The sequence below is a fragment of the Cotesia typhae genome, unplaced genomic scaffold (genome assembly GCF_013202065.1).
Source record: "Cotesia typhae breed Kobodo isofemale line unplaced genomic scaffold, CoteBio_Ctyphae scaffold_152, whole genome shotgun sequence".
Taxonomy (NCBI): domain Eukaryota; kingdom Metazoa; phylum Arthropoda; class Insecta; order Hymenoptera; family Braconidae; genus Cotesia; species Cotesia typhae.
Genome location: NW_027423776.1, coordinates 11,222,501 through 11,246,563, shown reverse-complemented (window position 1 = coordinate 11,246,563; position 24,063 = coordinate 11,222,501). Strand labels below are relative to the sequence as shown.

Here is a 24,063-nt window from a genome sequence, read left to right as displayed (position 1 = left end):
AACAACTTTAGAAGACTGTCTATTTATTTAAAAAAATTAATCATCAGTAAAAAAAATTAATTAATAAAATTAAACTGAAATAATTAATAAAAATCATACTCTACTTTTTATTTCTATAAAAAAGGTTCCTTAAAAAAAAAAGCGCTATCGTAAATCCTGTACGAATCCTTACTGAATTGAACCTTAAGGTCTTCTATAAAATAATGCAGATTAATATACAAACGATGAAAAAAAAAAAACTAAGGAATCAGATTTCGTGTAGAAACGCGTGCAACCATGCATATATTTGCTTCCTTTCTCCCCCTCTTCCTCAAACAGCACGTAATGCACTGTACGTCCATTACTTGCAGGCATTATTTCTATGATAAAAAAATCCTCTGGAGAATTAAATGTACGTACAAAAATTGTTTTATTTTCCATTGCCGAAACTGGTAAGGACAATAGGTAATCTCTTACATGTGCTGGTCATACTGCCCACAGCTCGTGTCCCATAGGGGCCATAGCATACCTGGTGAAAAAAATCCTCGCAGACTCGGTTCAACAGGGAAATTCCAGACGTAAATAATACGAAAAGCGCTTCATCAGCGTAAAATAAATTCCAGATGTTTTTGAACCTTGGAAGGTTCAAATGGTGTTTTTATGACGGGTACATCTGGTTTCCAGGTTTCCGATTATTTTTTGGATTTTCCTCCGATATGAAAGGTGCTCTGTAAATCATACTCGTAAGACCTTTCAGCTTATATACGTATTATATTATATATATCAGCCTGCAGGTATACATATCTACCTACACATGTCTATTTTCGGTGAAAAAATATTTTTAAAATAATAATTTTTTTTTTTTTTTTTTTTTTTTTTTTTTTCGACTTATATTGTTTTAATGAGGACGATAACGGGTCCTATACTCGGCAGGTGTATGACAACGTAAAATATAAGTAAATTGAGTAGCATTGTAAAATGAAAAAGAGAAAGAGTTTATATAAATACACGAGCTAAGTGCTTCTATATTATATATATATATATATATATATATATATATATATATATATATATATATATATATATATATATATATATATATACTTAAATTATTTTTTATTATTTAATCACCGAATAAACTTATCTCTTCTTTTAACTATTTATTAATTTAAAAAAATTATTTTACCTTTATTTTTTTTTTCTGACCAATTATTTATATCAGTGACCTTAATTGCTTAATACTTTAAGTACAATTATTGATATTTCGTGCAGTTAATTCTGAAAAAAAAAAAAAAATAATAATAATAATAATAATAATAATATAATTAGGTGAAATCATTAATCTACATTATTAAAAAAATAAGCAAAATTTAGGCTGCATTCGAAAATGCTCTATCTCTAGATACATAAATAAGAAATGACCTTGTATCTCGTGAACTACTGACATTTTTAAAGATATAAGCTCATCCCGATGTTACACTCATCAAGACCTTTCATTTGAGTACCCACATCAATTTTTCATATATTTATATATATTATATATATGTATATATGAAAAATATATAAAAAAATCCATGTGGGTACTCAAATGAAAGTTCTTGACAAGTGTAACATAAAGATGAGCTTATATCTTTATAAATATCAATAATTAAAAAATTACAGTGGAATTTAACAAAAGTCATTATTTAATTTTTTATAGTTCACAACTCACAAAGTGACTGCAAGGTTGCTAATAAATAATTAATACTGAGTTTAAATTTAATTATGTTAGTTTACGAAAAAATAACATTCCATAGTTGGGAAAAATACTTTTAGTGATGCAATAGACTCTGATTTTGTGGGAAGAAATGTTAATTATTTAAATTTATATTTACCTAACACTATTTTAGTGTTTCAAAGTAAATAAAGCCAAAAAAATATCTAAGCGTAATAAAAAAAAAAAAAAAGTGATGAGAATTTTTGACTAAATTTTATAGAGGTAATAAATTTTCATTAACACTAAAAATTTTTCTCATTCACTGGAGGAAGATTAAAGTAAGCAGGTTAAGTAGAATAAAAAGTAATTGATAAAAGCAATCACCAAACTCGGTTGGAATTAAAGATAAACGCGCAATAATTAGTCACAGAGCTTATAATTCTTCTAATTAACCAGCAGCAGTCAAGCTAATCTATTTTCTAAATAAATTTCTCTATTTCCACTAACACATTTACATATACTTAATTATTTTTTAATAACCGTTGTACTTGAGCGTAATTATGCTGGTACATTTCCTTAACTTGGTAAATATTTAATTTATAACCAGCAGAACTCTTATTGCAATAATAATATATATATATATATATATATATATATACATATTCTATAGGTTTATTTTTTACGTAAGGAAAATTTCCGACACAAAACATCTGTCGTATTTTTTATTTTTCTTACGAAGCCATGCATTTAAATAATAAAGCAAGTTTTAAATAAAAATACATAACACAGTCTTGGCTATTAGCTATTACAGCTAAATTATCAGCGGTAAAATAATGAAATAAAAGCTTATATTTCGTTTGGTAGTTATTTGTTAATTAACCAAAAAATCCTCGAGTGTATAATTTCTTGTTAAAAATAAATCGCGCTAAAATTATATATATTTCCACGTGTAAATAATTTTTAAGGCTGGTTGTATGAGACAGATGGTAAGAGAAAGAAAGAACGAGAGAGTGCGACCAGGTCATGATTCAAAAGGTTGTTCTTCCATCATTTTGGGGTGTCTCGCAGCTGTTGTTCCTTTTTACCTTCCCTTGTCTTGTTTTCTTTTATTTTCTTTTCTTTACCTTTGCCAGGATGAGTCCTTCTCATGTCCTGAAGGTAAAGACGACGATTCTTCACTGATTTTTTTTACAACATATGCCGAGTATATTTTTATTATAAAAAAATTGTTATCTGTACCTGGATAATGTTTACATCTCCATATTTTTTTAAAAGATTTAATTCCAGTGTAACAGTCTAACAGTGGACAGTTGGGCAAATATAAACATCAAACGCCCGGTTACTGGATTTAATCACAGATTTTCTTCATCTCAAGCTTCAATAAAAATTAAAAAAAATAATTAAATAATTTTACATGCCGGCGAAGAACAGAAAAGCTATACTCGCCATATATATAACGCCGAAGATGTCAGAGTAGAAGAGGCGTCAGATGGATGTATCAGCAGCAGGAACAGCAGCCGTACCAGAAGGGCAATAACAATCTGTTATTGCTTTTGCGGCTTCTGTTTCTTATTTCTCATTTCTCAAGATCTCTAGCTACTTCATTTTTGTGGTTGTTACACATTTGAGAATTCAGTCTTCAAGATCCACCATAAAAATAAGAGGATTTATTCATAAATATGTAGTCTTCCAGGTTGCATTTCAGTGGGAAAAAAAAAAAAATAAATCCTGAGTGGATGCTGTTGAATAATTTGACAGTCAGCCACGCGCCAAAAATAGTACTCGTGTTACGCGTACGTACAGAATAGTCTAGAAAATAAGAATAACAACAATAATACCACCAAAAAAGATAATATTAACACTACTGACTGTATATGCTCCCAAAGAAGAAGCAGAAGGAGAAGAAGAAGAAGAATCAGAAGAAGAGCAAGGAGAAGGAAGAGTGGAATAAGAGTAGGCATCTGTTGCATCGGGCCAGCAACCACCACCATGACCAGGTGCTAGCCACCTTCCGTGTCTCCCCTTGATCTTTTGGAAAAAAACCTTGTGCGTACTCGGGCGCCCCTCCTACTTGCTTTATTCCTGAGATTTCCACCATCTGCAGTCTGCAGCACCTTTCCGGCAACGCTCTCTCCTTATTCATCCGCATCGCTGGTAATTCTCTATGCCAACAACTCTATGTATATCATCTACATCGGGATCCGGGCATCAATGTTCCTCTGTCCCATCGTCCTTCCTCATACTTTCATCTTCATTTGCGTACGGCTTTTTATTTTTTTTTTTTTTTTAATAAATGCCGTACTTCATACGGCAAATTTTGACCTCCAACTTTAATTAAATTGTCCCTGGTGATTTATTTCTTTCCAATTGATTATTAATCATCACCCGATAAAAAATCGTTGAGAAATCCTGGGTGAATTATTTAAAATTTTTTTGAAAAAAAAAAAAAAAAAAAAAAAAAAAAAATTAAATGATGTATTTAAAGTCAGTAGTATAAAAATAGTATAAATTTTTTGAATCGGTTCCCTAACCCTCGAGATAAATATAGAGTACAGGTTAAGATATATATATATATATATATATATATATATATATATATATATATATATATATATATATATATATATATATATATATATATATATGTGAACCAGGAGCGTGGGAGAATAAGACGAACCGAAAAGTCTACGGCATAAATAAAAAAGATGGTACGGTGGAATAAGGTTAGTTGCCGAACAGCAGCTGTGATCCTCCATCTACATCTTAGACATCACCCTGCTGATGGCGGAACCAACGATCAACCCTTCCTCTTCTTCTTGGTCTTGTTGTTGTTGTTGTTATGTTTCTTCTTGTTCTTCCTATTCTTCTTGTGGCTCGGTGGATACCATTGCTCACTTTGAGAATCAGATGCGTTCTCATGATCCGCTGATAGCTTTTGCATCTGTACCGATCTGGAGCCATAAAGTAGCCCGGGCCTTAAAGGATAAATAGTTAATATTATTTAAAATACTCCCGAAATATATTGAATTGGCAATAATAGCGCTGAGACACCTGCTCGGTAAAGCAGAGTGGCATGTGCCTAGAAAGACCGCATGAAAGTTGGCATTGTCCTTCTTTTTGGACATTTGTATAGGCATCAGGTATTAACAGTGTGTGAGTGTGTGTGATCGGTGATGCCGGAGTCAGGTAGGCTGGTGGGTTGGTAGGTGCAGCAGCAGCAGCAGCAGCAGCATATGAAAACACATATGAGGATGTGTGTTTGTAGCGTGGGAAGCTACGGCAGCTGAGCGAGCTATCCAAAAAGAGACGGCTGCTGTTCTTCCTCTCGTCTGTTGGTCGGATATGCGTATGTCGGATATGTGTATCCACCGATCCTGAAGCTGCTTCATCCCAAATAATCAACACACATATGTCCAAGTCGTATCATTATTCGATCAAATATACTTGCACCTATAAAAATAATAATAATAGTTTTGTTATTATTTTATTACTTTTAGAATTGTTCTCCAATTTTATTTTTATGATTGTGGACCAACTTCATTTTTTTTACATATTTCATATTTATTTATAAAGACTGGTTGTTTTTAATAATTTTTCAATTTTAAGTTATTCAGTCTAATAAAACAATTTCAAGTTATTCATAATATTTTTTATTCTGTATTTCAGTCGAATTATCTTTAATATCAAATTTAGATATAAAATGTGGCTAAATTGTATATGTCTGGAGAAAAATATTAACCTCAGTTTCATAATTTCTTCCTTAATGGTCGGAACATTGAAATCTCTACTTACTATTGCGTTGAATAAATACCAGAAAATATTGACTATGTTTTATTTTGGAATCTTTGGAGTATTTCTAAATTTGAGTTATTTACTATACCAAATAAAATAATAAAAGCAACAACCAGGTAGAATTTAAAGACAAAAACAAGTAAAAAGTAAAAAACAAAAAGGATAAAGGTACATGTGTTGGAGGATTAGTTCCTTCCCTGGACTTAATAATGATCTACAGTACTCTTCAACAGGAACTTGAACAATTAATAATAAGCAAGTCTCCTTGCCGGGCATTGAATTTTTAAGACAGGATGTCGTCAGAATAGAGCACAGTCCCTCGCCGCTCGTCACATCTGTATAACATGACGTTTCTCTCACTGCTCATTCGATTTCTATTCTTCCGAGCTTACACACTTCCATCCTCATCCAAGTTCAGGAAGAACTTTCGCATGAGAGATCTGGTTAGTACCTAGGGTTACATCTACGTAATATCAGCTGAACATGTGTCAGAAGAATTTTGGCTCCCCTTGTGTATTTACATCCTGAGGAAAATAAAAAAAAAAAATTTACAATCAACTGTGACGAAGTAATCACGTACCTGGACAACAACAGAAGCACATACTTGAGGATATAAAGCCATAAATCAAAGTAACTGCACCCTAGTCAGTCTGTCTAATAGTGTCTTCTTCTTCAGGACAACAGTCAACATATAAATAATCCTACTGTTAGTAAACAACTGTTAGATCGATCGCAATTAATCTTCGGTAAACAACACATGCGACGGATGAGCGTTGGAAAATAATATAAAAAATAATATTTTTTAGACTAGTTGGTTGTACTTGTATATAACATTTATATTAAAAAATTACGGGAAAAAGTGTCGGCACGTGATGAAAAAACGTATACACAGAGATGAGAGCCCACTTGAAAGGAGGCGGAAGTGGCCCGTGTAAGGGGTGATTGCGACCACCTTCGCTTCCGCTATATTGAGCTCTTATGGGATGTGGATGTGGATGTGTGTATGAACAGACTCCTGATATTATATCAAGGTTGTTATTATTTTCTACCACCAGCGCAACTTCTTCAGCTTCTTTTTGCATCTTACTCCCACTGTCTTGCTCGGAGGCTTCCACCGTCATTATGATCCATACACCTTTGCAAATAACCTTTACAACTGCACACGTGTTGCCGAAGGGTCTCCGATTCTCCGCCTCCCCTTTATTATCCGGCTCGCCTCTACTCGTGCTTCCGGATATACTAATACAAATGAGAATTCTCAACCGAGCAAAAAGAAGACATATATGTATAACACATCCCAGCACACTGATTTAGCTCCTACGAATGCTACGATATAGTAAGATAGAGGTGCTGACCAAAAACTCGCTCTTCCTATCCCATTTTTTCTTCCTTCCTTTCTTCCTCCCTTTTTTTTCTTCTTTTATTACACACGCATGCCTTTTTTTACCCAATTAAATTAAGAAAATGCGTCTGGCCATCTGCCATTAGTTTTACCACAAATCCATTTCAATAATCAACTTATTTTAAGACTCTCCGGAGTTTTCTTTAAATTTAATCTCTTGATTCCATTCTTTCTGGTATTATTTGTCTTTTAAACAAAAAAAAAGAAAAAAGCACTCACTTAATAAATTTTGAGTGCTCCATTGATAGTTTGCCCGAACACGGAAATAGTCCCTGTATAACAACAACAGTTTAATGAAAAATATTATGTTAAAAGTGCTTCTTAAATTCGACCTATATAAATGTATTATATTATTTTATGTACATACAATAAATGTATAAGTAAAAGCTCCTCCGGAGGAAGTTATTTTTTGCAGCGGAGAGCAGCAGCTGCACTCGATCTTCAGTTGGTATAATAATTTACAGTGCAATAGTTGTTTCCACTTCCATATTTATGGTAATATTATCTAGAAAAAAAAAAAAAAAAAAAAAAAAAAAAAAAAAAAAAAAAAAAAAAATTATAAATAATTAGTATAAATAAAAATAATAAAAACACTAATTTTTAAACCCATTGTTTAAGACTTCCTCCAAGAGCTGTTGTTTGGATCAACGTACTTATTAATTGTATATACTTACTAAACAAAAGATGATAATGAAGCTCATAGATAAATAAGACGCGTGCGGCACGTGTATCCCCACTGCTAAAAACATCTTTCACAGTTTTCATTGTTAATTTATTTCTTCTGCAATTTGCAACAGATGGAAGTACCTTTTTTTTTAATTCTAATCAATTGAATAAACTTATAAATAATCTCAAACTACAATTCTGTATCACGTTTTCGCTTACAAAAAAAATATTATTCAAAAAAAAAAATCATTTTTATTTTAAGCAACTACTCACATTTAAAGTCACGTTCTTGAATAGCCATTTTATAAATTAAAAATTAACTAGCAACTTTGCAGTCACTATGTGACTTGTGAGTTGTACATAAATAAAATTTTGCTTTATTAAATAATAAATTTTTAATAATTAATAAAGTTAATAATTCCTTAAATATTACTATTTTCAAAGATATAAGCCCATCTTGATGCTACACTCATCAAGAGCTTTCATTTAAGTACCCACATGCATTTTTTATATATTTTTCATATATAATATATATAAATATATAAAATATATGAAAAATTGAGTGTAATGTCAGGGTGAGCTTATATTTTTAAAAATGTTATTTGTTCAAAAGATAGAAAATAATTTCTTAATTTCTTAATATACTGGCCACAAAATTTTGCTTACTCTGTTAATAATATAGATATTAAAATAATATAATGAGCAGAGAAAATTCCCGCGAATAAATTACCTGCAAGTGAACAATTGTGAGTATATATGTAACAGTGTCGTGTGTGGTTGATGCAAAAAGACTTACGTAAAGCATGAATGGATGACTCGATGAAAGAGAGAGCATAAGTCGCGTGACGTCCTCATGTGTCTCGTGCTTGACCTCGATCAAACTCTATGTACTCTCACAATTGCATTAAAAATTTTATCTTTTAATATTATAAAATATATATATATATATAACTATGTCCTATTATTTAACAATTAAGATTTTAGGGGTAACGAGCCGTTGGTTATCACTCGATATTACATATTAATTTTAAAAACTATGTTTATTATGAAAACACGAGCGACGTGTGCCGGAAGTGGTTCCATATGCCCCTAAGTAAGTCTGACCTGTTGAACCACCTCGCCACCGGAAGGATTTTTTGTCCTCGTCCGTAGATTTTTTTTTTTTTTTAGGACAAAAATAAAAACAATAACAATTTAGGTCTCTCTTTCTCTCTCTGGTGCAATTAAAAATCTGTACACTGATAGAAGGATTTTTTATTAAATAAATAAATAAATATTGATTGAAATTAAATCCTTCTATCAATGCATAAATATTAAAATGCAGATTGCGTCGTTATAAAATTTATTGGTACAAATTAAAGTATGCAAATAGCATAGCATTTGCAGCAGCTAATGATGTCATTTTAAAATGCAAATCTACAAATTATAATTTATAATTAATGATCATTGAAACACGAGTTCAATTAGCGATCCCGTTTGTATACGTAATACCTTCAAATAAAAAAACGTGACGTCATTTAGACGCGTGCCTTGGGCACATTACATAAAGCCGATCATAATTGTGTCCCTATCGACAGGATCAAGGATTATAATTCTTTTTTCAAAATTGCAAAGGAGGAGCTCTAATAAGGATATAATACAAACTAAATCTAGAATTTTTGTCTGTTAAAAAAAAAAAAAAACCCGAAATATCCTATAGGTGATGCGCATGCACACGTCCTGCATAGCGTACACCAAATACCCATAGCCGTCTATGTGCCCATACACATATAGATCAGAAGCATACAAGTTTCCGTGGTTGAGCGATAGGCAGCGATAGGGTGGTTGACGCGTGCAGCCGGCCTGCAGCTGCCTCCCTTGAATCTCCCCTACTATATTTGTGTTCCCTTGCTCCACCTCTCGCTCACTTTGCCATGCCACTACATACCACCAGGCAATGGCTCCCAGCTCCCAGTGTGTTTACGTTCCAAGTAATACAAGTCTGTGTGGATTCTACCCCAACTTACCTTCTTTTTCAGGCTTCCAGCTCTCCCTTCCTCTCTCTCTCTCTCTCTTTCTCCAGCTAGGAGGATCATGTGGTCGTGAATACGTAAACGGTGTCCTTTAGGGCCCCGAGACCACCATTATAAGTAGGGGTGCCGGTCGACTGATACCTCCAGTCGAGGGTTGATCTCAGTTGCTCTCACTTAATCTTAGCCCAACTGTTTTCAAAGCAAAGCGCCCTTTTCTGAAATATATTTTATTAATTAAATCACCACGTGTCTTTATTATTATTAACTGTGCAAGTGACATTGTTAATTGGAATTATTAAAAAATAAAATAAAATAAAATTACTTACATTATTAATTTTAATAATTATATAAAAAAAAAAAAAAAAGAAAAAAAAAGTGCATGTGTTATCATCCGAGTTGAAGATCTTGGTGCAGTGTTTTCAATAGAGGATATTAGTGTCTGGTGGTAACCAAGTGTGGCGTTAGTGAAAACGATCCGGCTTTGAGAAGACTACGAACAAGAATAAGAAGAAATATAAATAAAGAAGAATAGTGAATTTTCTTGGCAGTAATTTTCCAACGGGCTTTTTTTATTAAATTATTTTTTTTTAATTAAAGCCATTTAAATTGGAGTATAAATAATAAATAAAATAAAATAAAATAAAATTACTCACCTCTACATACTCTATATTGCTGAGTTGAATCCTTGACTCTTTCAACTTGCCCCCACTACTCAGGAGAAGTAACTGTCGGCTCGGAGAGGGGAAATAGGGGAAGCTCAGAGAGTCATCTTGTTACACCGGTACGCCAGTTGAAATCAACAGAGTGTGCCACCACAGTGTGCCAGTAAGCGATTCATCGTCGACGGAAGACGATGCTCTGCTCTCTACCGGGAACTTCCTTGTCTGTCATATTTTTTATCCAGTGATAAACAAATCATTGGATAAATAAATATATTTATTGCTAGAATTATAAATAAAATATTCATTAATTATTTTCATTATTTGATTGTGAAAGTGGAGTGTTTTTTTTTTTTGTTAAACATTTAAAAAAGGATTTTTTTTTGTTGATTCCGAGGAACACACTGATATTGGCATGGATTAATGGAATACAACTGTGTATTGTGTTGTGTTGATTAACAAACAGTGCTCCTGCTAAGTGAATTATTATTATTATTTTTTGTAATAATATTTTATTGAGGAAAAAATAGCTTTTTAATAAAATAGTGGAGATTTTTTGTTAGGAAGAAATTGGAGAAAATTAGAGCTTATGGCTGTGCATAGAGTAATTAAAAAAATTACCTCGAGTAGGTAACAGCTAGTTGACGAATTTAGTATCGTAAACATCGGAGACACGGCTCTGAATAACTAGAGCTTTTGACACAACATGTGGACGACGATGCTAGTGTGGACGGTCGCGGTAGTGCTTTTGCCGTCACCTCGTACAGTAAGTTTTAAATTTTTTTTATTTTTTATTTTTTTTTTTTGGACTTCCTCAGATGGTTGTTGTTAAATTAAATAACTTGAAATTACCGATAGCCATCGGAAGCATGTACATGACATCACCAAAAATATACCGTGGTTTTAACGATAGTCCAACAAATTAAATTAATAGTTAATGGTTCGCTTTAAAATACTATTGCTGTTCGTCGAATTCTTTAGCCGGTGATTAAATTCTTTGGTTTTAATTTATTTAAATTTTTTTTTTTAGAATATTTTTTTTTTCTTTTTTAATTAATATTCATATTTGTTTTTAACTTTCTAGGTAAGAAATCAAACCTGGAATTTTAGAAATTATTATTTTTAAATAAACAAAAATAAAGTTATTGAAATAATTTTTTTAAATTAAGTTAGCCAACATTTAAAAATTTTTTCATTTAAAATATTGAAAAACTATAATTGCAATTTTTTATTTATAATTTAATGAATAAAAAAATAATTAAAAACGTCGGCTAATTTTTAATAATACTAAATTTAGCCGACACATTTTTTATTTTTTAATAATTAAATTAGACCAAAAAAATAATTTTAAAAAATTGCACTTACAGTTTTTCAAGTTTTTTACCAATAATAATTTTTTTTTAATAATTATTCAATAAAAAAAAATTTTTCAGAAGTCGGCTAACTAAATTTTAATATTATAAATCATTTTTAAATAAAAAAAAAAAAAATAAATAATTAAAAATTATAATTTGTTGGTGCGTTAACTACTTGGCAGGAGATGGGTGAAAAAAAATTGCATGTATATAAAAACATATACGGTTGTTATAGGGGAGAGATAGCACGTGCGGCAATCGTGTCGACTCCCGTCGTGTAAATTCCTAAGGATTCTCTGGAAGAGCCTAGCATCTTTAATAAAATAAAGTTAAATACATACGCTTAATAATCTATGTGCTATAATGTATGCCTGCAGATGACGAAGGCGGATGAGAGTCGAACAAGACCGTACACGTTTTAGTTGACACATGATGTCATGTGTAATATGTAAATGCTTTATAAATAAGCCCCAGTAATAAATAAATAAAAAAAAAAAAAATTTCCAAACAAATACTTACTCTGGTGTTAATTTTCAGGTGCATGCTTCGGGGGTGTTTGAGCTGAGACTCAAGTCCTTCATCAACGAGTACGGGAAAGACAACACGGGGAAATGCTGCTCGGGAATGACTTCCAAGACCAGCAACGAGTGCATTGGAACCTGCCAGACCAGGTTCAGGATTTGTTTGAAGCAGTACCAGGCGAAGATCGACACGACGACGCCCTGTACTTACGGGGACGAGGTGACACCCGTTCTCGGGGGCAATGTTGTAAATCTCAGCCCTGATGTCTCTACTCCCAGGGGCTTCACCAACCCCATTAGATTTTTCTTCAACTTTTCCTGGCCGGTAAGTTTAACTTGAAAATAATTTTATTATTATTATTGAAAGTGTGAGGTGTACTTACAAAAAACGGGCTTCTGACAATAAATTTCGATCAAGTGCTTGTACAGGAGCTTGGAGTGTTGTAAAAAAGAGAGCAGATGGTGATGTAAGAGCGAGATAATAGCAAGCTAAAAAGCTCTGGGTCTATTGTTGTCCGCGTATTGTCCCTTGAGATACCGAACCTGCAAGAGACATGCATATGGCGACTTATCGTATCATCTCTAGTACTCACTCTCGATATTATATCTAACAACTAGTCTAGTCCCAGAAGTAATATAAAGTATTTTAGTGAAACTTAGATCCAAGCATCCTGTCCCTCATCCGCTTGATCCGCTCGAGTGTCTACTCTTGATGTTATAGTTAAAACGCAAACTCCCAGAGCTGGAGTTTAATTTACCAACATATGGCGTCTGCTCACCGGCTACAATTTTATTCCTTTTTTATTTTACAAATTTTACTAAAAAATAACTTACCAATTTTAGTGAAGAATCCAAGCTTAAGGACTATTTTTCTTGAAAGTAAACAAGCTCCCGAAATCTTGGCTCTTTAATTTAATTTAATAATTAATTAAATGTGATGTAATAATTTTTTTTTTGGAGCTTGACTTGTGAAATTAATTCTGAAAAAAAAAAAAAAAAAAAAAAACATGTGATTGTAATTGAGTGTGAGATGTAAGATTAAAGTATATAGGATGTACTGGGTCCCAACAATTTAATGGATAAATAGCTACCGACTGGAGTAGAGATTGTTTGATAATACTAATAATAAACTTAGCTGAATTTTTATTAAAAAAATTATTACAAAAAAATATTTTTTAAAAAGTTGCACTTACAAGTGCAATTTTTTTTTTTTTAATAATTTTTTCAATAAAAAAAAATTCTAAATATTTTTAAATGTGATCTAACTTAATTTTCATGGTTGTTTGGCATAAATTACTCTTTATGTTAATTTAATACAAACGTAGCCATCCGAAAGTGTAGAGAGTAAGTGTTTGTATGTATGTGTGTATTTTCAGCAATTTGTTAGTTCATATAAATATGTGTGTTATGTAAATAAAGCACAGTAGACACATGACATAAAAATGAATAGAGTTTGTGATTTAATAACAGAGTTGATGGTGTGTATGTATGTCTAACTAGTAGTACTAGCAATAGTAGGGATACACAGATATAACGATAATAAAGTATAAATAGCGATTGGATTAGCTGGCGCCTTGTTATGTTAGCTATTGAGTATTATATGGAGTATATATAAATATAATCGGCATTGGATAGTTTGATGGTGATGGTCTGGTGGTATATAATACCTGTTTTAGCGTTAATCGCGGAGTATAGATCTGATGAGCCATTTGGTATTTTGTTGGTTGGTTGGTTGGTTCTTTGGTTCTTTGGTCGTTGTTCTTTGCTCTCGAGACTACGACTGTGTCCAAGATGATTAATAAGTACAAATACATACTCGTATGGCTGAGATTGCATCGACTACAATTTGCCTGTATTGTGTGTACAATATTAAGGATGAATGTGTGTGCTGTGCGTGAAAGAAGAGATGAGAGACATGAAAGAAGAACAAGACAAGTGTGTGCTGTTGGTGTTGGTGTAGGTATGTCGGATTGCCATAGCACAACTCGTGGGAACCGACTCCCGAGTGAGCTGCGCCCCGTCTCGCCTTCTCGCCTCTCTCTTTCTCTCTCTCTCTCTCTCTCTCTCTCTTCTCTCTTCTCTCTTCTCTCTTCTCTCTCTCTTCTCTCCTGGGTCAATTCATTCTCGCTGGCTCTTTCTCGAGCCGTTCTCTCTGGTTTGCTCACTTGCTCTCGCCTTTTATCCATCCAAAGCCACGAGATACCTTGACTGCAACTTTATAGCTTCTTCCTTCTCGTACGTCTGTCAGACAAAGAGCATTGTTGGGTGAGTGTGTGAGATTTATGTATATATATATATATATATATATATATATATATATATATATATATATATATATATATATATATATATATATATACATGTATGTGTGATCATTCTCAACTTAAAGTTTAACAAACTTAGTTTGGAGTATGTTGTAGTAGAGAGCATTCACTATATAGTATAACCCACATTGTTCCCCCGATACCAGCTCAAGTGCTCGAGGTTTTAGTTTGTTGGAATACGTTTTTTGTCAAACTCAATACCGATTCCTCAGTAATAACGGTGGCATTTGTCTCCTCGGTAATTTATCTCCACCTACTTTTTATTTACGACAAAACCACCAGCCCAGTCAATACTCTCCAGTCTTACTAAGTGTGCAAATACCTTAAAGTTGCACTAAATTTTGCTAAAAATTTATTTTATTTCTTCTTTTGGATCTGAAAAAAAAAAAGTCATTATTTAAAAAGCATTTTAATATTATAATTGTTATTTAATAATATCTTGTCTTAAATTCAATTTATAAATTAAAAATTAAAGAAAGAGATTTAATAATTAATCATAAATTTAATAAATTTGATTTTTGAAAGATATTTTTTGACATAATTAAATTTTTTTTTGGGTAAAAAATTTTTATTAAAAAACCTAAATAAAAATAAGTTATGCCTATTTTTTTTTCCTATACCGGCATTTATATTTATTCGCTACAATTATCATGTATGTTTCTCCAGATTAATATCTATATGCATATATAATATATAACATATGATACCGACATCACGAAACTAATTTATTTAAATATTTATTTGGTTCTCACCGGTGAGAAATTTATTATTTAAACGAAGATATAAACTAACGGGGTTATGTGTACATATACTTGGGATTTTAATAACCAAACGGATAATTAATTTTACACTGCGTAATGACACTAATAATAATAATAATAATAATAATAATAATAATAATAATAATAATAATAATAATAATAATTAGAGTAGTCAAGTCTGGTACATAAAATATATATTTTTTAAAACTGTAACCCTTTAAAAATTGTATCGTAATTTTGTGTAACACGTGTGACAAGTAAGCACGCGTCACTTTTTCCCCCTCGTGTCATGATTTATCGCCTGCTGTGTGTGTGTCTCGCTATTGTTATTACTAAGCACATTTATACCTCTGCTCTACTCTACTCTGGAAGTTTACTAAAGGAAGGATAATAATTCCTTGCATGTTTCTTTTTCCCTTAAACGATATCACTGTCGTTGATATCAGCTGCTAATTTATTTAGCTCAAGACCGTTTAAAGACTGTCTGCAACAAAATTACCACTAGTATTAATATTTAAATATATACTTACAATAATAATTATTATTTTTATTTTACAGGGAACATTCTCGTTGATAATCGAGGCGTACCATGACGCCAACAACGCAACTCATTCCTCTGGTAAGTTTCCTAAAAAATTTTTATATTATTTATTATAAAAGTCTGGAGTTTTGAGAGTAAAAAAGAAGAAATATTTTAACTTTAAAGAGGACAATAAAACAATAAATACATGAATGACGCCTGGTATGGGTATAAAAAACCTCTGTTACAAAGTGAATGAATAAGGATGAAAACGTGTGGGCGCAAACACTGTGCTAGTGTTTCCTTCCTGTGTAACCTTATAGTATCTACCAGTGAGTAGGTAACACAAAACCCAAGTGTACGAAATCCTACATGATTCTTGTATTAACACTGCTGTAACCACCTTTTTTCCTTTTCCTCTGGGTAGACAACAATAACTATAATAATATTCATTTATTATCTTTTTACCTAAAAAATAAGAAAATTTGTAAAATTGCACTGTACTTTCTTAAATATTGAAGTTTTTTAAAATATAAGCTCATCCCAATGTTAGACTCATCAAAAGCTTTCATTTGAGTACCCACATGCATTTTTTATATATTTTTCATATATACATATATATAAATAAATAAAAAATATATGAAAAATTAATGTGGGTACTCAAATGAAAGGTCTTGATTAATGTAACATTGGGATGAGCTTATATCCTGAAAAATATCAATATTTCTAAATATTTATCATAATAAATTATCAGTGAGAATGAAATAAAAGTTTGAATTTTTTTTTTGCAATAATATAAATTATTAAAAAAAAAAAATTTTTTTTCTCATGAAAAAAGATATCCATAAAAATATTTGTCAGTTAAAAAATAAACTGGCGTACCCCAATAACAATGCAGCAAGGTTTACGATTAAATTTCCATGTTCTGTTGAGAGTTCTCCATAGCTTCCGTAAAAACGTATTGGAGTTTTATATCCAAGTATTTTTTTTTTTTTATTTAAAATATTTAGCAGTGTTCTTTCTTGTGGGCCTCGTGTAAGACGGGATGAATACTCGAGAGTGAAGCGGACGTAAAAATCCAGCACGCAATATTTCCCGGTCGAAACGAGGGCTTTATTGCCGGGCTTACAGCTCGGATGCTGTTGCTTCCTTTCTCACAATCGTTGGTCCCCCTCTTCTCCTTCTTATCCAGCCTGAGCTCCATTCGCGTTCATTCTTCTTGTTATTTTCTACCTGCCTCGCCTACTACACCTGCCAACCCCGAAATTTTGTTCTTATTTTATCGCTCGAATTAATACGATACTATATATATATATACATACATATAAGAGCCACACGGGATTATACACTCTCCCATAATTTTAAAATCTTTTAAAACATACACCTAAATTTGAATACATCGCTATCAAATCGAATCCACTAGTTGTAAATTCACATCCTCCGTCTACAATCTTAAATCTTTGATCTTTAATCCAGAATCTCAGCTCGAACTTTTACGAGTGTTGCTCCTTAACATCTCCACCTTGAACAAAGTAAAACAATAAAAGTAAAATAAAATATAAAAAAAAAAAAATAAAGCAAGTAAAGCTCAATATTTTTATAAATAAAAAATGTTCTATGATTGGCGTCTGATTGGTGATAGAATTGACGGTTGCGGGGCGTGAGAGCGATCCAAATCAAGTAGTCCAGACGCTAGTTTGAGTGGCTGGAATAACCACCAGCATCAGCATCGGCACCAGCATCTCCAAGACTAAGCCCAACAAGCCGAGATGATTTTAGTAGTGTGTAGTAGCCGGGTATACATAAAACCGCCACTTGCCTTCTGGGAAGACGCGCGCGTAGCGTTCGAGATACTACAACACGAGAAAATGACTTTAAGTATCTTTGGGCACGCCATCCATCCCTCTTTCACTTATTTTCAGACTACTGAGACAAGCTATTCCCTTCCCCCTAAACTAAACGTCAGACCATTTCGACCAAAGCACTTCACTGCTCGGCAAATATTTTTTACTTTATTTTATTTATTTTTTTTATCTAACTCCAAGGTATACATTACCCAGCTTTTACTTTTCACGGTACATGCATAACGGGCTAGTTTTATTTTTTATTTAATAATATTACTTTATTACTAAATATACTCTGGAGTTGGCTCCGGTGTAGTGGGAGATAAACAACAATAAAACAACCTCTGACCGGGAATAAGTAGGGAAAAAAGGCCCAGCTTGGCTCTTTTTCAGATAATCCATATACCCTCTCTGTGCAATACTTATCTCAATACACCAAAATATACATTCACTTTCTTTCTACCGGATGCACACCGTCGGCAGAGCAGCAATAGCGGACGAGCGTCCGGTCTCTGTACTGCTGCTGCTGCTGCTGCTGCTGCTGTTTTTGATAATGATAATGATGATGATGATGACCAGCACACAATTTCCATGTTTTCTCGTAAACTTCAGACTGAAAAATAAAATTCATCAGCATAAGCTCCAGCAGTTAAGACTTAAATAATAATGAAATTTTTTTTTGTTACAGAAAAAATCCTCATATCGAGGTTGACGACCCAGAGATGGGTCGACGTCGGGACAGACTGGCTCGAGGATGAGCACATAAGCGCTCATGCGCGGATGGTCTACGAGTACAGAGTAATCTGCAGTGCCAACTACTACGGCAAGGGATGCGAAAATATCTGCACAGCTCACGACGACATTTTTGGACACTACACCTGTAGTTCTACTGGCAAGAAAGTCTGTCTCTCAGGATGGAAGGGCGAATACTGCAACACCCGTTAGTATTATTCACTATTATATACCTTCTCCAATCATTCTGCTGCTTGTTTCTCATTGTTCGTCGCTCGTTACGCGACAATGTCCGTTGTCCGGTCTAGTTGTCCTGTTGCGCAACCCCTCAAGTAATCACAATCATAATAAATTATTATTCCCTCGGCAATTATCTGGAAAGAAAATTTTTTTTTGCAATTTACACTGATAAAAAAATTAACTTAGTATTTAAAAAAAAAAAAAAAAGATATTAATTTATTTAAATTACCTTGATTAATTCAATTTCAAAAGAAGTTTTTTGGCTATGTTTATAAGTAATACAAAAATTAGGGAATGATTAACCGTTATAACTTCAATAGTTCCAAAAAAAAAGAAAAAAGAAAAAAAAAAAATATGATTACAATACATTGTATAATAAATTTGATGAATTGTTAGGGTCGAAGCTCATAGAAGTAACCAGGATTATTTAACCCCGATGAATTGCAAGCAGTAAAATATATTTTATTGTACTATTAGTCGTAATAAGTCTGAGTTGTCTGGAATCCTCCGGCGATTACGATTGCAATAAGTCAAAGGGGTGAATTATTTCGGGGGTTGATAATTTTATCTTTGCTTTTCTTCTCAGTCTGCAGTATACACATACATTGTACAGGACAGTGTATAGTGTATAGTGTGGTGTAGTTGCAATGAAGGCAATGAAGGCATAGAGAGTTAGAGAACAAGGCAGCTGCAGTGCGGCCCAGGGCTGCCCTCGACAGCTGCCTCGTCGGGTACCTCGTTGGGTGCTTTAACCGACAGCTGCTCGAGACTTGGCCATCTACTTCTCTCTTTCTCTCATATCCATGCACACATATACGTAGACATTAATTTTAATGGGTTTTCCTTTTTTCTTGGACATTGACTCGCGACATACCTGACGCTTCCTGACCTTCTTGTGCCTTTCCACACACAAAATTTGTCCAAAAACAGGTAAACCTACCAACCAAATGGATAATAGAGAAGAATAAACCATATATACCTATTGCTACAACAATGTAGCTTTTTTTGTCATGTTCCTTTTCACGTGCAAGTCCTTTGACTTGCACTGGAGTGAGCTCACGTTTTATTTTATTTTATTCCATTATACAATTCGGACTGCCAACGGAGAAAGCCGGCGAAAATATAAATCGATAAGGCCGTTACACCATCAAGAGAGATAATCATAAAGGTGGTCATGGATGAGCTTTTCCTCACCTGAAAAAAAAAAAATACAATTACTTTCTGCGAAATTATAAACAAATGTCTGCAATAAAAGGGAAGAATATAAAAAAAGAGATGATAAAAGCAATAATAATAATAATAATAAGAAAATAAAATAGTCAGTGGGGGCGGAAGAATGAAGAAAGAATAAAGAAATATGGAGGTTCTTGTCGTAAATTCTTTTCTTGATTCTCATTTTTTATTTGTCTCTCACAAGCAATGTCGGGGTACATACACACTCCGGCGGCTTTAACGTTTCCTCAGACTCTGGCTCGTATCAGGATCGAGGAATCCCTGGGATTCGGCCATTCCTTTCGCAGCCTTTCGGCGTGGATATATGCGCCGCGGAGCACACAAACTATAAATACCAAACGTTGGTTATTCACGGGCAACCGTAAGACGACAAGGAGACATCCGAGAGAAGAAGAAGCTAAAGCTAAAGAAGAAATAAAAAAAAAATGAAACTATTTAATGGTTAGTTAGAATAAGAGTCTGTGTTGATGACAGGATCTATAGAAAAGTATCACCAGGCTTTTGTCTGTTGTCTGTTGTCTGGTTTTATGTGCTGTATGTGTGCTCTCCGTTCTACCCAAGTCACTAGTATGGCCAAGGTCGGGTGGCAAACGACAAGGAGAAGTGATGACCCAGCGGTAAAGTACATCCAAGATCTCAGCAACCCCCATTTAAGACCAAATGTTATCGTGACTGGACTCGGCTGGTAAACCAATCCTCCGTGGTACTCTCTGGTGGATAAAATACCAAAGCTGTACTGATATTATATGCCGCTTAGCTTACCTTACAGGTATACGGAGTTGAGAGCAGAGTTGAGGATACCAGTATGTACGCCGATTAACAAAAGTTCACAATGTACAGTCTGCAGTCCATTCTCCATCAGTGATTCTCCGTTAAAATACCTCGGTTGCTTTTCTTCATATCCATATCCATACACATCTACATATTACATACTTCATACTACGTGATACATACTGCATACTGCATACTACATATTACATACTACATACTACATACTACATACTGCATATATATGTATGCTCCTTTTTCCTTTTACCCAGACGTTACGCTGCTGAATGCTTATTGCTTACTGCCATCGACTGGTTATGGCCACCAGCCAAATCCTCCATCAATGTACTCTACAATTTTTATTTTTTTTAGTTCCGGGTTTTTGGTCTATTGATTTCTTCCTAAAAATTTATTTTATTTTATACGGCCTTAAATGTTATAATATATTATTAAAAAAATTGTACTTACCCAATTAATAAATTTTTAAATCTGATATAATTATCCCCAATTGACAAGATTAATTCACTTGAATAATTAAAAAGTTATATTTTTTTCCATCCAACGTATTCCATCTGTTATTTTTAAAATAGAGTTATTAAAAAAAAAAAAAAAACACCACCCCAATAATTTTTAACTGCCTCGTTCTGAAAACAGTAAATAAAAACAATGAGTAATGGGTAGTAATTTAAAACTTTAAAGGACACTTACTTATCAGTATAAAAAAAAAAAAAAAAAAAGTTTAATGAGCGAATACGTAACCTTTGAATTTTTTGTTACAGCACAGTGCCTGCCCGGATGTAACGAACAACATGGACACTGTAATCGGCCGAACGAATGCACGTAAGTATAATAAATAAATATATTTAAAAGTTCATTTGACTATGTATTTTTTTGGTCTGTTTAAATTTTCAAATAAATAAGAGAGTAGATGTATCTAGATTACGGCAGAGATACGGTGAAAGGCGTCGCTATAAATTGCTATAAATTGCAGTACAAAATAGTAAATAATAATAAAGTAGTTAGTCGGGTGGGATAATAAAAGTATAAGTTTATTGGATGTACGGAGGAGCCGAGATGCCTAGCCGAGGTTTTGCGTTAACTCGATCATTTAATTAGTGTGTCCGGGGTTAATTGTCACTAATAAGTTAATATGGGGATCGGGACAATAAACAACTAGCAGCAACAGTAGCAGGAGAAAAACAGAAGCTGGAGATAGAGATAGAGATAGAGTTGAAACAATGACCGAGGAAAAAGTAATGCGGAAGCGGAGACGAGCCCCTGGCGTTTCGCGGAACAAGTACCTACGTGCCGTAAATTCGTCGTTCGTTTAACCTTTATAAATGTGTGATGTTCGTATGTGTAAGCCGGAGAACATATCGCGGTACCGTGAGAGCGCACTGTGTTGTACGTATACTCTACTCGCACAATCTACACATATTCATACTCATACTCCTACTGGGATTGGTCTCCATTCGAATTACGTGAAAGAATCGCGTCGGACAACAGTCACGATTTTTATTTCGGAGTATGCTGTCGTAGACAACAGACGCGACACAATCCGACAGCCTCTGGTTCAACCTGTGGGAGTTGAATACTGATTATCATTCTCATTATTGTATGCACGGGGTGCCAATTATTTACGACATACCTTTCCTGACAAATTCGACGACTTTTACTATCTTTATTTGTACCAGATGCCTAAATCAATCTTCATTCGGGTCTCCTTTTTTTAGGCTGAGACTATCTTCTTCTTCTTCTTCTTCTAATTCCTTTTTTTTTTTTTTTTTTAAATTATTTCTTCAATAACCCATAAAACTTTTAGCAATTTAAATTCCTTTTTTTTTTTTTTTTTTTTATATAATTTTTTTATTTTAATTTTAATATTTAAAAAAAAAATTTTTTTTTTTTTTTTTAAATACAAAAAAAAATTCCAAAAATTAATTTTCATAAAAAAATGGATTAATTAAATAAAAAAAAAAAAAAAGGAGCATAGGTTATAAATAGTTATCATAGTGATTCCTGTTCCTGAATCGAAGTTGCAGTGGTCTTTAGCGAACACCATCTCCATCTCTTTGGTCGAAATCCATGTAGTAGGTGATATGAAGCGGTGAGTTGGTGTTGGAGTCGGGTAGGCCGCGCTTGCGCAGGACTACAGCCGCGTGACGGGCCCGTAACCTTTCCTTGACCCGCATACTGAGCGGCTGTACCGTGGCTCGAACCGTGGGAACACTACTCCTCGACTACTCATCCCTCCCCTTGCCTCTCTCTACCACGGTGTTCGTCTGGCATCACTCTGCACTCTCTACTGCTCTCTACTCCTCCATATCCCAATCCAGCCGCCTGCTGCTGTATTATATGTGTTGCTGCCGTAGCTGCTGCCGTACCAGCTCACCAGCTTACAAGCTACTCACCTCTTTTCCTCTCCTCTTCTCGCTTCCTCAAGTCTTTCATCTCCTACAACGAAACCTCATACTCAAACTAAAACTCGGTACCTACAACTACAACTACTTACTTTATTCCATACCAACTTAGCGAGTAGTCGCCAACCAAAGCTCAGCTTCTTCTCTCAACACTTCACAAAGAGGTTTAATAGTGTAAGAATCCCATCACAGCCATGTAATTCTATGGATACTCAAGGTGGTGTCGAGTCGTCCGCAATGGCCGACCACCACATCCTCTTCCAGCTCTCCCACCCTTAATATAAACTCCAATAGTTCCTTATATTTCCATACCTAATCTCTATTCTTCCTTCCGTTCTTTCATTTCCTTTATTTATTCCCTTTTTATTATTTCTTCACATTTAATCTGAAATTACATAAAAACTTTTATAAAATAAAATTCCACCAGACATTTTTTATATTGTAATATGTTCTAAAAATTTTTTAAATTAACAGCTGTTAACTAACTTCAGATCATAACCTAAATTAATAAATTAATAACACTCAAGATGAAAATTAAGTTAGCCGACATTTTAAAATTTTTAGAATTTTTTTTTTTATTGAAAAAATTGTTAAAAAAAAATTTCACATGTTAAGATTAAAGAAAATTATCAGTGAAAATTTTTAGTATTAAAAAAATTCACAACTAACTTCAGGATCATAACCTAAAAAAAAATTTTTTTTAATCAGACCAAAAACTACAAAAAAAAAAAAAAAAAAACAAACCTCTAGATTATGATTATAACTGACGGTTGATTAATCTTGCAGGTGTAATCCAGGATGGACTGGAGCGTTTTGTGACGAGTGCCTCCGCTACCCGGGTTGTATCCACGGAACCTGCCAGCAGCCATGGAAGTGTGACTGCAAGGAAGGATGGGGCGGGCTATTCTGTAACCAAGATCTAAACTACTGCACAAATCACAAGCCCTGCCTAAACGGCGGCACCTGCTTCAACACAGGACAAGGTTCCTACACCTGCTCGTGCGCGCGCGGATTCACAGGTACAGAGTGCCAGACATCACTCTCAGACTGTCACTCACAGCCGTGTATGAACGGCGGAGTCTGTACAATGACAGGGAACGCCACCAAAACAGGCTACCAGTGTACGTGTCCGTCATCTT

General features: G+C 33.6%; 1 protein-coding gene and 2 long non-coding RNA genes across 3 annotated transcripts in view; 1 reads left to right on the top strand and 2 right to left on the bottom strand.

The window, feature by feature from the left end:
* Nucleotides 1-10,277: 10,277 nt before the first annotated feature.
* The window catches only part of Delta (neurogenic locus protein delta), a 17,976-nt gene continuing 4,190 nt past the window's right edge, over nt 10,278-24,063 (top strand). The window contains exons 1-6 of the mRNA XM_074256503.1: nt 10,278-10,972; nt 12,099-12,407; nt 15,726-15,786; nt 18,220-18,471; nt 21,284-21,344; nt 23,711-24,063. The exon at nt 23,711-24,063 is cut by the window's right edge and continues 4,190 nt beyond it. Coding sequence (XP_074112604.1) covers nt 10,913-10,972; nt 12,099-12,407; nt 15,726-15,786; nt 18,220-18,471; nt 21,284-21,344; nt 23,711-24,063 — 1,096 coding nt within the window. The 5' untranslated portion in view covers nt 10,278-10,912. The remainder of the gene's footprint in view (nt 10,973-12,098; nt 12,408-15,725; nt 15,787-18,219; nt 18,472-21,283; nt 21,345-23,710) is intronic.
* On the bottom strand, nt 12,278-14,352 carry LOC141536171 (uncharacterized). The gene is made up of 4 exons (XR_012480696.1): nt 13,750-14,352; nt 12,917-13,062; nt 12,466-12,625; nt 12,278-12,400 (listed from the first exon to the last, which is right to left on the bottom strand). It is a non-coding gene; the product is annotated as an uncharacterized LOC141536171 (long non-coding RNA).
* On the bottom strand, nt 20,014-20,632 carry LOC141536172 (uncharacterized). Its single transcript, XR_012480697.1, has 3 exons — nt 20,538-20,632; nt 20,231-20,446; nt 20,014-20,167 (listed from the first exon to the last, which is right to left on the bottom strand). It is a non-coding gene; the product is annotated as an uncharacterized LOC141536172 (long non-coding RNA).